Genomic DNA, 13,842 nt, shown 5'->3' with positions numbered 1-13,842 from the left:
TCTCCAGTATAGCCTGCAACTTTTAATTTCACTGGGCAAATCTTGCTCTTTACTTTGAGAGTCCTGTAATCATCCATGGATAACAGATTTACCTGGTCTCCGGTGTCAAGCTTGAATGGAATTACTGTCTCATTCACAGTTACTGGAACAATACATTCTGTTTTACCAGCACCAGCAGTCTACAGAGAATCTACAAAAGCTTCCTCTATTTCCTCAGCAACAGTGTGCACCCCCCTCTCGGTAGCCCTAGCTTTGTAGCACTTTGCAAAATGATTCTTCTTCCCTCAATTATTGCGGGACTTCCCATAAGCAGGACACATCTTTAAGATGTACCACATTTGCTGTACTTACAGATTGAGCCTGTCTCTTTGCTATGTTGTTGATTTGGGAAATTCTTTGTGCTCTGGCCGTCTGTTTTCACAGCATGCACTGTTGATTCCGCTCTGTGCAGTTCCTTGGCTCGTGCTTGTGTAGTTTCCGCTGCCCTACACATATGCTCAGCCTTTTCCAGTGTCAGATCTTTTTCATGTTCTCTGAGTCCATTATCTGAGATTTTGCGCACGATTCTGTCTTTAACTAGTGAGTATCTCAAATCTCCAAACTCACAGGACTTACTCAGTGTGAGAAGCTCAGAAAAGTATTGGTCAAAGCTAACACTTTGTTTCTGTTCACAGGAAAAGAACTTCTTTCTCTCAAATGTGATGTTTTAACTTGGGACAAAATACTTCTCAAATTTTGTCATCAGAGCATCCAATTTAAAGTCTGTCTCATCAGTTTGAAAGCCATTGTAGATATCCAAAACATCTTTGCCAATTATGTGTAGAAAGATAGTTGCTTTCAGTTTTTCCTCTGCACCTTTGGCGCTGCTTGATGCTAAATATATATTGAACTGCAGTTTGAAGCATTTCCAATTATCAGTTAGGTTGCTAGTAAACTGCTTAGAATATCCATAACAGAATTTTTCTGTGCCTCTCTCACTGAATCCCTTGGTCAACTTCGAGACAGCATCCTCTCTCAGGCAACTCCTCTCTGTCAGAACCTAGAGCCTCGTTCTTACTCGCTCGCAGTATTCAGCTGCGCTTCAGGTTTAGACCTCATACCGACTTCTGCCATGATGTTATGTTTTTTCTTTAACAAAGACAAACTTGCTTGGGTTTTCAAACACTGGAACATATTTTACTTAGCGATTTACAGAATGGCTTCAGCGTGACCACATTTTACCCAAGACCTTCAGCCCAGCAGGAGCATACGTGTGTGTGCGTCTCCTGTTCACCAATGTCACTTCCTGTTCCGGATGAACCATCTGCAATGCATACTGGGCAATGAAATTCTTTATGATGTACACACATAATAACACAGGTGTCATGAACCAACTCAGCGTTTTAGGAACGGCTTCTTCCCCTGCACCATCAGACCTCTGAACACTTCCATAAACTATTTGGCTTTTTGCATTATTTATTTATTTTTCATATATTTATAGTGACCTATAAGTATTACACTATACTGCTGCTTCAGAACGACAAATTTCATGGCACATTTCAGTGATAATAAACCTGATTCGGACCAACATATAAATTAGTTGGTGGACAACATCAGTGCTCCTCTTCTCTTCTGATGCTGGACAACAGCATGTACGTTATTGCTGACGATCTAATGAGGGGAAATCTCCGTACTCACCTCAGGGATCACGAGCATAAGATTCAGATTCACTTGTTTATCACATACAGTGAAATGCATCATTTGCATTAACAGCCAACACAACTAACAAAGAGTCTGCAAGCGTCACCACACATCCTGGTGCCAGTGTGGCTTGCCCACATTCTCCAGAACAAGACAGAACACAACAACAGCAAAATATTCCCTGTCCCCCACTCACCTTCCCTCGCACATGGACTCTCATTAACCCCAGGACAGGCCCATGGGCCTCCAATCTCCAGACCTTGTCCGTTGGTCATCTTTGCTTTTTCTTCTTTCTCTATTTCTCTACAACTCTCTTTCTCTATTTTTATTTCTCTGCATTTCTCTCTCACTCCCCCCTTCTCTCTCTCCCCCTCTCTCTCCCCCCTCTCTCTCCCCCCTCTCTCTCCCCCCTCTCTCTCCCCCCTCTCTCTCCCCCCTCTCTCTCCCCCCCCTCTCTCTCTCTCTCTCTCTCTCTTCCAGCCCTTCAAGCCACACTGCCCAGCAATACCCTGATTTAATCCTACTCTAGTCACGAGACAATTTACAATGACCAATGTCTTTGGACGGTGGGAGGAAACTGGAGCACCCGGAGTCATAGGGAGAAGATACAAGCTCCTTACAGGCAGCGGTGGGAACTGAACCGGAGTTGCTGGTACTGCAAAGTGTTGTGTGAACCAAGACACTAAAGTGCTGCCTCAAGACCGGAAAGTATGAATCTTGCACTGAACCCTGGAGAGTCTGCAACAAACAGACACTATGGTAAATCGAATGCACTAAATGCCCACAGTAGAAAAAGTAAAGGTTAATTTTAATTCACAACTGGAAACTTTGTACGGATTTCACCTGGCCCCACTCTGTGTGCACATGCCCAGTTAGGAAGAGAGAACCTTCTTATCTTGACTTCTAGGCAAGCTGGCACTGAACTTTGCTCTCCACCAAGGTCACAGTTCAGGCTTTGTGTTATTTTTAAAGTTCAAAGCTCAAAGTACATTTATTATCAAAGTATGTGTACATTATACAGCCCTGAGATTTGTCTCCTTACAGGCAGCCATGAAACAAAAGAATCCAGTAGAAACTAAAGAGGACCGTCAAACACCCAGTGTGCAGAGAGAGAGAGGAATAAAACAAATCATGCAAACAATAAAAGCAAGCCAACAGCATTCTGAACTGAAGTTAACAAAGTCGGCCGGACATCAATGCAGCCGATCTGGATAAGATATAGGAGCAGAATTAGGCCTTTCACCCCATCGAGTCTACTCTGGCGTTTCATCATGGCCAATCCATTTTCCCTCTCAGCCCCAACCTCCTGCCTTCTCTCTGTATCCCTACAGGCCTTGACCAATCAAGACTAGGGTTCAACTCTGCCACTGTCCGCGCATAATAGGCGGGTTGCTGGGTGGCGTGGCTCATTGGGCTGGAGGGGGCTGTTCCGCGATGTACCTTGAAATAAATGATGCCATATTGAACAACACTGCCACCCAATTTACAGAAGTTCCCTTATCAACACAGAGCCAGTGTGATAGTGTCTCAGTCTCCTACGTTTGAGCTCATTCCTAGCCTGGCCAGCCTCTCCCTGTAACTCATGATCATCTATTGCTGACCCGTGTCATCACCCTGACACTTCGTAGAACACAGAACAGTGCCCACACAGTACAGGTCCTTCGACCCATCATGCTGTGCTATCACATTAACCTACTCTAGGATCAAGCTATCCCTTCCTTCCCGCATAACCTTGTTCATCCATGCGCCTACCTAAGAGGCTCCTAAATGGCCCAAATACATCTGTCTCTACCACCACCCCTAGACAAGACCTGCATCGCGCGGTGAAGGCGGCCCGGCGAATTGTCAGGATGGAGCTCCCAGGACTGGACACCATCTACTCCAGCAGACTCAGGAGGAGAGCAATCTGCATAACCAGAGACACCACACACCCCGGCCGCTCCCTGTTGACCCGCAGCCCTCCACCAAAAGGTTCAGGGCACTAAAAGCCAGAACAAATAGACTGAAGAACAGCTTCTACCGCAGAGCTGTGACCTCCATCACTCCCACAGAACAATGACTGAAACTGTGAGCACACACAAGGACTCAAATACTTGCACTAATGGCACTTTGTGCATTACTGTGATATTCTGGTGCTGCGGCAACTTATTTTCTGCTACTTATCTATTTAATAGTTTTTCTATCACTGTCTCGTTTTTATCTACCGCTTTGTTAGATTGCCTGAGAGGAAGCCAAACAGAGTTTCATTGTACCTATGTATAATGGCAATAAAGATCATTCAATTCAATTCAATTCAAGCACGTTCCATGTCCTTTTACTCTCTACCCTTTAAAATCTACCTCTGACATCTTCTGCATACATCCTCCAATCACTTTATAATTATGCCCTCTTGTATTAGCCACTTCCACCCTGGCAAACATCTCTGGCAGTCCAGTTGATCTGTGCCTCTTATCAAGTCACCTCTCACCCTCCTTCACTCCAAAGAGGAAAGCCACAGCTCACTCAACCTTTTCTCAATAGGCTATGCTCTCGGAATGGCATGATATTGTAGCAGTTAAGGTAACATTAACACAGCAGGGCAAGCGGGGTTCTACTCTGACTGGTCCGAGTGGGTTTTCCCCAGGAGTTCCAGCCTCCCCCACCCCACTCCAAATACATACAGGTCCTATGGGTGTACTTGGGTTGCTCAGGCTCATTGGGGCAGAAGGGCCTGTTACCGTGGTGTTTCTCTAATGAACAAAAAGTAAATCCAGGCAGCATCCTGGTCAATCTCCTCCGCAGCCTCTCTAAGGCTTCCACGTCCTTCCTATAATGAGGCTACCAGAACTGAACACAATACTCCGTGTGGTCTAACCAGAGTTTTATAGAGCTGCAACATTACCCTGCAGCTCTTGACTTCAATCCCCCAACTAGCGAAGGCCAACATACCAGATGCCTTGTTAACCCTACCAACTTATGCTGAACCACTGAGGGATTGTTGATGTCCTTGTAGCCCCTATCTGATGATTGTATGCACTGATCTGCCATTACGGATGACCGTGATGATAGCAGCCTAGTTCCCTTCGTACTAGATTCAGGTCACAGTCTCAGTGCAGCACAAAGATGGGCAAACATTACAGAGCAGCAAGCTGAGTGAACCCGTCTCTCACCTCCACCCCCCATAGATGTGTTCTTGGTGACAGAGAGAGGTGAGTTAGGGGTCAGTTTGGGGTTTAGTGACAGGGATGTGAAGGAGTCCGTGGTAGGCCAGAGTCCAGGCCAGTGATGTGGATGGGTGATGAGGGACTTCCATGGAGATTGGGCTGTCCCTGGATCAGAGATCCATGCGAGCAGGAGGCACAAGGGTTGGTGAATTGGCGACTGCAGACTTCGGGCCCCATCATCAGTTAGTCTGGGGGTTCGTACCGGTGATTAAATCAAGAAGGTCAACCGGAACGCAGTACAGAGTTTGTAAGTTCTCCCCATGACCATGTGGGTTTCCTCCAGGTGCTCCAGTTTCCTCCCACAATCCAAAGATGTACCGGTTGGCAGGTTAATTGGTCATTGTAAATTGTCCCGTGATTCGGCTGGGATTAAATGGGGGGTTTGCAGAGCAGTGTACCTCGAAGGGCCGGAAGGGCCTGCTCCACACTGGACCTCAGTAAATAAATCCTCTTCCTGGGAATGTTTGGATTAGGTGTTGTTATTAATCGGCTTGTGCATTAATCACGCTCCCAGTATTGTTCATTTCCCAACGTTCTGAATGGCATTTCCAACTGCAGCTCCACAGTGTAGTTGGAGTTGAGCAAGGAACACTGATCTGAACTCTCATTTCTAATTCTCTACCTGCTTTGATCGTAGGCACACAATTACTATGTGATCCTGTCTGTGGGCTCCCTCCTCAAGGTTTGATCCTTTGTCGAATTAGCCCGCAAGTCCAATCAGCCAGGTTCAAAGGAAAGAGAGATTGAAGTTAGCTGGAGTCACTAACCCTGATGGAATCTAGGATGTTGTGCAGAAACAATGCCTGGACGTTTTTAGACATCTTTAGGGTATGAACGTAGCTGTCGTTCTGGTCATACTCAATTGTCCCTGTGATATAATGGAGACAGATTGTCTAAACTTGCTCAGGGTTGTCACAGGTTTCAGTCTATCTGCGTGATTTGTTTGCATGGGGGGCAGTGGTATTGATGCTTTTCTTTGATCTGGTTCATAGTGTTTCTTTGTTTTGTGGCTGTCTGAGAAGACAATTCTCAGAGTTGTATTCTGCATATATACTTTGTGAATTAATGTACGTTGAAGTTTGAAACTTGAACCTTGATCCCTGTTGAATCAGCAGACAGTGTGTATATGCCTCATTCCCTGCAGGGAGCAGGAGAGAGAGAGAGAGAGAGAGAGAGAGAGAGAGAGAGAGAGAGAGAGAGAGAGAGAGAGAGAGAGAGAGAGACGTTTTCCAGCTGAAACATTTCAGCTGCTCTGTACCAGTAAAGGTCGCAGTTGCTGATGTTTCCACTTCGTATTGATGGTTACTTCTGACCAGACACTGAATGCTGATAGGAACCCGCAGGTGCAGAATGGCTGCACGTTCTTCCTCACTCATTTGTTGAACTCTTCACTGTCGCTGCTGTACTGAGCCCCAGTAACCCAGGGCTCTCACATCTGCCACAGAGGGTCTCCGCATTGGTGGGAGCAATCCTGGCCCTTGCCCATCCCTGAGGACTCTGTCCTGATCTGTGGAGCAGCGTAGCGTGGCTCCCTATTGCTCTGTCGCTGTCCCCTTTGGCCGACAGCAGGGCTTCGTCAGAACTTAAGGTGAACCCACCCCAGCAGAGAGCGAGCCAGCATTGTGTTGCAGCAAGTACAATGATTGATGGCACCTGGTATACTTTACAGCCCAACAAGGTGTCCGCCAGGAAAAGACAAACTTCTGAGAGAGTCAGACTCGAATCAGAAGAATTTTCAAGTGAGGTTAACAAAGAAATTCCAGCCCCTTTCATATTAAGGGGTACAACTACTCATGGCAGTGACTGAAACCACCTCATACGGTTTAGCACAAAGGCCAGAACAATATGATCAATATATCACAGGTTATAGTTGATCTGCAATTTGCCAGCTTCCTTCCTTTCCCAAGCCTTTCGAGTGGGCTTATCACACAAATCAGAATCAGGTTTAATATCACCGACATAGGTCGTGAAATGTGTTGTCTTTGCGGCAGCAATTCAATGCCATACACAATAATAGATAAAATACTGTGAATTACATTAAGAATATATTAAATAGTTAAATAAGTACTGCAAAAATAAAAAAAACATTAAAAACGTAGTGAGATCGTGTTCAATGTCCATTCAGAAATTGGAAGTCAGAGGGGAAGAAGCTGTTCCTGAATCATTGAGTGTGTGCCTTCAGGCTCCTGTACCTCCTCCCTGATGGTAACAATGGAAAACAGGCATGTCCTAGGTGGTGGGGGTGCTTATCCATGGATGGCAACTTTTTGAGGCATCACTCCTTGAAAGTGTCCTAGATAATACAGAGGCTAGTGCCCGTGATGGAGCTGAGTAAGTTTACAAACCTCTGCAAGTTATTTTAATCCTGTGCAATGCACCCCGCCCCCACCATACCAGACGATGATTCAGCCAGTTAGAATGATATCCATGGTACACCTGTAGAAATTTGTGAGTGTCTAAGGTGACATACCAAATCTCCTCAAACTCCTAATGAAAACTAGCCCAGGAAAGATCCTCAGTGATACTGACAAACAGGAACTTGAAATTGTTCACTCTTCCCATTTCTGATCCCTCTGTGAGGACTGGTGTGTGCTCCCTCGTTTTACCCTTCCTGAAGTCCACAATCAATTTTTTGGTCTCACTGACAAATTCCAGTCAGAGTTTGCCTAACCAGCCACACGATGGTAGAGTTTTGTGTCCTGGAACAGTCCAGATGCAAGAGCAAGCCCTGCAGCCCATCACGTTCTTCCCTGATGTTGTTGTGGGGCTGAGTAATTGATAGATTTCTCTGATCTACTGCCCTGTGTCAGCCTGTGTTTGCCCTGTGGGTGGCAGTGGACACAGGAATGTTAGAGGCCATTCCTGGGATCTGGTATTCCTTCCCCGAACCAACGCACCAAAGACACCTCCTGCTCTAGTGTTTGAAGGCAGCTGGGGCCAAATTTTCTCCAATACATCCTGGGGAATCTTCTATAGTGAATGCCATTGAAAGTTATTGGATAAGTTATTTGAACTTCCATTTCTTACTGGATAAAGGAAAACAAAATTAGAAAAAACACACACAAAATGCTGGTAGAACACAGCAGGCTAGGCAGCATCTATAGGGAGAAGCACTGTTGACGTTTCGGGCCGAGACCCTTCGTCACGACTAACCGAAAAGAAAGATAGTAAGAGATTTGTAAGTGGGGGGGGAGGGGAAAATGCAAAATGATAGGAGAAGACCGGAGGGGGTGGGATGAAGCTAAGAGCTGGAAAGGTGATTGGCGAAAGTGATACAGAGCTGGAGAAGGGAAAGGGTTATGGGACGGGAGGCCTCAGGAGAAAGAAAGGAGGGGGGGAGCACCAGAGGGAGATGGAAAACAGGCAAACAACTAAATATGTCAGGGATGGGGTAAGAAGGGGAGGAAGGGCATTAATGGAAGTTAGAGAAGTCAATGTTCATGCCATCAGGTTGGAGGCTACCCAGCCAGTATATAAGGTGTTGTTCCTCCAACCTGAGTTTGGATTCATTTTGACAATAGAGGAGGCCATGGATAGACATATCAGAATGGGAATGGGACATGGAATTAAAATGTGTGGCCACTGGGAAATTAGAAATGAGTTTTTCATGACAGGTTAGATATGGAGTGAAGCTTTCTCTATACCAAGAGTTCTCGACCTTATTTATGTTATGGACTCCTACTATTAACCAAGGGGTCTGTGGACCCCAGGTTGGAACCCCTGCTCTAGACTATCCTATTACATGCCTAAGGCAGGGACAGGACATTAGACAGGCCTCTGTGGTGTCCTGTGCTACATTTCACAAAGCAGGGGCAGTGTTCAAAGTATATTTATTATCAAAGTACACTTATGTATACATTAAATTTATCTTCTTATAGGCAGCCATGAAAACAAAGAAACCCAATCCAATAAAAAAAAGACAATCAAAATCCAATGTGCAGCAATTCATGGAAGCAATAAACACAAGCAAACAGCATTGAGAACTGTAGCCCATAGACCTTTAGTTTAGCACAGAGCGGAGCAGCAGGCTGAACTGGCCCATCCCTCATCTCTGGTCTCGACACCATGACCTTCTCAGTCTGCTCCAGCGTTTAACTTGTTGTCCATACATCAGGATCAGTCACGTCAGTACTCTCTGGGGCCTGGACCCTGCTGCCTGGATTCGGCCTGTAACGGTCCTTTCTGATTTGGCCCAGCGCTTAAATTGATCAAAGCTTGGGTCTTCCTCGCTCTCGACAACGGGCCCACTGCCTCGCTTTGCCTCGGTTCTGTCACATTGAATTACCTCCGTCCAAAGGGAAGTTGCAGGCTGCTGTTTGCAATGCTCATTTGCCAGAGAAGGAGTGATTACAAAGTTGTTTTGCTTGTTTTCTCGCCCACCAGCCAGAAATCTCTGAGACTCAGCAGCACCATCGTAAACTGGAGGTTGTGATTTTGAGTTGAATGCTGAGAGAAACACTGAATGGGACACTCTGGAGTGGATGCATCTGCAACAGCAGCTGTGTGAGGCATCCTGTCGAACTGATGGCCGGTGGCGGAGACAGGAATGCAGTTACAGAAACTGCAGTCTGTAAAGTCTCAGAGGGCGGAGCAAAGTCAAGATGGCGCTAAACGGCGACTCCTTTGCTTGCATCTTCAGAAACTGCTCTATTTCTGTCTTTGAAATCTCCTCTTTTCAAGGTTCATTTGAAGACCCTGACTAGGAGATGCACTCTGACCGGTTCTTTGTGGGAATGGGACCCGCTCTCAGGGTCCCGCGACCAGCTCCTTTTTGATATCTCAGGATCACGGCCTGGAAGACCAGTGTGCTGGATTTTCGTGACTGTGACTCTGTAGACGGGCTGATTCAAGGCTGGTGCCCCTGACAGAGGCGTCGCGGGAGAACATAGAACGTCAGGAGCAGCGGGTTAGCTGCTGGCTGTGTGTCCAGAGACCTGAGCCTTTCTGAGGCTGACTCTCTGGGCACAGAGCTCGGAAAAAGCAATGCAACAGACTTTTAACATCGTAAATCAGCGAGGTGTTTGTTATGTTTCCCCTCTCATTGTGAATTGGGGACATCTTTTTTTCCCCTATTAGGGAGAGAGTGAGCCTGTGGTCGAATTACCGGCTAAATGAATAGTCTTTGGGGTACTGCAAGTCTGTGTCTTTATTGATGCTTTGCTGCACACTTGCGTGCTCGGTGGAGGGCGCCAATGCTTTCTGCTGGTGGGGGTGTGGGGTTGTTTTTGCCTTCCTGCTGCTTGTGCATGGGAGGGGGGAGCTGGGGGGGGCTTTGGGATTCTGACGTTGAACTATCGTTCTTTCTTTGAGGCACTCCTCTGTTTTCATGGATGTTTGTGAAGAAAAAGAATTTCAGGATGTATATTGTATACATCTCTCTGATATTAAATGTATCTGTTGAACCTATTGAGACTCCTCCAGCCAGAGGAGCTGGGGTTGGCGATTGTTGGCAACTCTCAAATTCACCCACACTTATTGTAAGAACAAATTATCTCCCCAGCCCTTCATAGACAAAATGCAAGAAGAAACAGAGGCCAGTTTATTAGGCTTTGCCTTGGGTAGTGGAGCTCTTGAAGTGAATGGCGGTACTCTCTGTACCCACCATCCCCTATGCCTGTACCAGTAGCAGGTGTGACCTCTCTGGGGGAGTGCACCTCCTGCCAGCTTCTTATCCTAGCGCCTTCCCCCTCGCTTTCCAGTCTCGAAGAAGGGTCGCGGCCTGAAACGTCGACTGTTTACTCTTCTCCATTGACGCTGCCTGACCTGCTGAGTGTGTTGCAAGGGGCTGAAATGTCCCTGTAGTTAGACGGGAGTTGGGTTAATGATTAGATCAGGAACAGTGTGCTGAAGTAAAAGATTAGCCATAATCCTATTTACTGACCAAGTGCACTCAATGGTTTACACCTCAGAGTTCATTTGATGAATCATATTCATAGATCATCTGAATACAAATAACATTTGGAGTCAACTGGAACCTTCCCAGAATCTAGGGAATTTTGGAAGGCTATAACAAACACAACTATCTCTCTGTCACTTTCAGAACCCCCAGATGGAATCCATCAGGATCTGGCGACTTGTCTTGCGGTTCCAACAATTTGTCAGTCAGTGCTAAGATATGAATATCAAAGGTTGGAAAACTTCACCATGTCAGGCTGCCCCTGTGGGAAGTGAAACTGTCATCATCTCAGGTCGATGACCATCAGTTCTGTGTCCTGATCTGATGAGGATTTTCAGTGTTTTCTATCTGAGTTTCCATCTCCAATATTTAGAAGTTTTGATTTTACAGTTCCGTTGTTCCAGTAATGGTAACTTTCTCGAACTCCTCCCTCCATTTTGTGGTCGTGGCTCACTGCCATAGGATGAAGTTGTGTGACTTTCACGGGTCCTCTGCGATGCCTCTTGGTGTTCAATGTAAGACCATAACATACAGGAGCAGAATGAAACCATTTGGCCCATCGAGTCTGCTCCACCATTCCATCATGGCTGATCCAATTTTCCTCTCAACCCCATCTCCTGCCTTCTCCACGAATCCCTTCATGCTCTGACCAATCAATGATCTCTCAACCTCTGCCTAAATATACCCAATGACTTGGCCTCCACAGCCATCTGTGGCAAAGAATTCCCCAGATTCACCACTCGCTGGCTAAAGAAATTCCTGGCAGCACACACAGAATGCTGGAGGAACTCAGCAGGCCAGGCAGCTTCTACGGAAAAAAATACAGTCAATGTTTTGGGTTGAGATCTTTCAGCAGGATTTTTATCCTGTTTGCAAAGAAATTCCTCCTTATTTCCATTCGAAAAGGACGCCCCTCTATTCTGAGGCTATGCTGTCTGCTCTTAGACTCCACCAGCAGAGGAAACACCCTCCCCACGTCCACTGTATTGAGGCCTTTCAACATTCAAAAGGTTTCAATGAGTTCATCCCTTAATCTTCTGAATTCCAGTGAGTACAGGTCCAGAGCCACCATACGCTCCTCAGATGAGAAGCCATTTAATCCTAGAATCATTTTCGTGAACCTCCTTTGGACCTTCTCCAATGTCAGCACATCCTTTCTAAGATAAGGAGCACAAAATTGCTCCCAATAATCCAAGTGAGTCCTCACCAGTGCTTTATAAAGCCTCAGCATTACATCCTTGCTTTTACTGTTTATTCTAATGCTCTTGAAATGATTGCTAACATCATATTGGCGTTCCTCGCCATAGACTCAACCTGCAAATTAACCTTTAGGGAATCCTGCATGAGGTCTCCCAAGCCTCTTTGCACCTCATATCTTTGAATTTTCAGAAATCTCAGATGTTAGTGCATACTCTCCCATGTGGTTCACAGGCAGAGTGTGGCAGTTACTCTTCTCAGACTGAGTGCAAGGCTCGGTTGGAGTTTATGCTTTCGAGATGCTGTTGACCCATCACTGTCTGTAAGCAGTTTCTGTAGATTTCCTCTGGGTGCTCCCATATTGCAGAAATGTCTGAGTTAGAGTTAATAAGTTGTGGGCATACTACGTTGACGCCAGAAAGATGGCAAAGCTTGCAGGCTGCCCCTCCCAGCATATCCTCGGACTGACACAAACAATGCATTTCACTGTATGTTCCAACGTATTTGTGACAAATGAAACTAATCTGTTTAATCTCCAACTGTTGCTGCCTGCTTCCTTACAGCGCTCTGCATCCCACGCTGCCGTAACGGTGGGTTTTGTCAGCGGCCGCAGACCTGTGCGTGCAAGCCCGGCTTTGAGGGAAGACGCTGTGAGACTGAGATATCCCTGCAGCATCGGTCAAACATCACAGTTCCCTCGGCTCGGCCTCTGGAAGTCGTGTCCACAAGCAGCAGCCTGAAGGGAGGAAGAGGGCGAGAAGGAAGAAAAGCTGTCATCTCCCGTTACATTGGCCGGAAAAAAGCCACGGTTCGACGGCAGCCGCTATCGTGAGTACCGGGGCTACTGGAACTAGGGGAAAGCACGCCGGCCATTGTACCTGGTAGGGACAATGGGTTCAGAATGCAATGCAGAGTGGCAGCTGATGATCCTAACGGCAATGCAACTCTTGGCTGTAAGGAAAGGTTGGACAAGTTTAGATTGTAATCCCTGGAACATCAGAGGCTTTGGAGAAATCCTGATGAAAGGTCTCAGCCCAAAATGTTAATTGCTTATTCATTTCCATAGATACTGCCTGACCTGTTGAGTTCCTCTAGCATATGGTGTGTGTTACAGAGGCAAAGGAAAGACCTCGAGTATCAGAGCTTTATAAAATTACAAGAGGCATGAGTAGAGTCGACAGTGAGAATCTTTTTCCCAGGGCAGAAATACAGGAAAACAGAGCTTTATGTTGGTGGGAGGAGGGAGATTAAAGGACATAGGTGGGGTAAGTTTTTTTTACACAGAGATGGTGGGTGGCTGGAATGTGCAGCCCAGAAGTTGAGGTTACAAAAAGTCAACAGCAAAGGCTGTTTCACTGGACCTTCTCTCAGCTCTGCAACAATGAGACAATGATGATGAATGCATCAGGATGCTCGTCCTTGACTACAGCTCAGCATTCAATACTAGCATCTGCTCAAAATTCATCACAGCTCTAAGACCTTGGTCTCAGTACCTCCTTTTGCAATTGGATCCTCGAATTTCTCACCTAGTCAGGTCAGATTGGCAACAACATCTCCTCTACAGTTTCCCTCAACACAGACACACCACAAGGCTGTGTACTTAACCCCCTACTCTACTTGCTTTACACCTATGACTGTGAGGCCGAGCGGAGCTGCAATGAAATATATAAATTTGCTGATGACACCACTGTTATTGGGTTCTGATTTGTGAATTCAGTGCTTGGGGTACTGGGACAGGAGGTGATCTGGGAGAAGGGTCTGTGAGTTCTGAATTCATTGCTTTTGGGTCCTGCTACGGGAGACGAACTGGGGAAGGACTGTGAGTGGTGAATTCTGTGCTATGGGGTCCTGGTACAGGAAGTGATC

General features: G+C 46.3%; 1 protein-coding gene across 8 annotated transcripts in view; it reads left to right on the top strand.

The window, feature by feature from the left end:
• The window catches only part of LOC132402220 (latent-transforming growth factor beta-binding protein 4-like), a 217,568-nt gene that overhangs the window by 16,995 nt on the left and 186,731 nt on the right, over positions 1-13,842 (top strand). For all 8 annotated transcript variants that reach the window (XM_059984970.1, XM_059984967.1, XM_059984969.1 and 5 more), the window contains exon 3: positions 12,540-12,804. In XM_059984970.1, the coding sequence (XP_059840953.1) occupies positions 12,540-12,804 (265 nt within the window). The remainder of the gene's footprint in view (positions 1-12,539; positions 12,805-13,842) is intronic.

The sequence above is a fragment of the Hypanus sabinus genome, chromosome 11, assembly GCF_030144855.1.
Source record: "Hypanus sabinus isolate sHypSab1 chromosome 11, sHypSab1.hap1, whole genome shotgun sequence".
Classification (NCBI taxonomy): Eukaryota; Metazoa; Chordata; class Chondrichthyes; order Myliobatiformes; family Dasyatidae; genus Hypanus; species Hypanus sabinus.
This window is presented reverse-complemented; position numbering and strand designations above follow the sequence as displayed.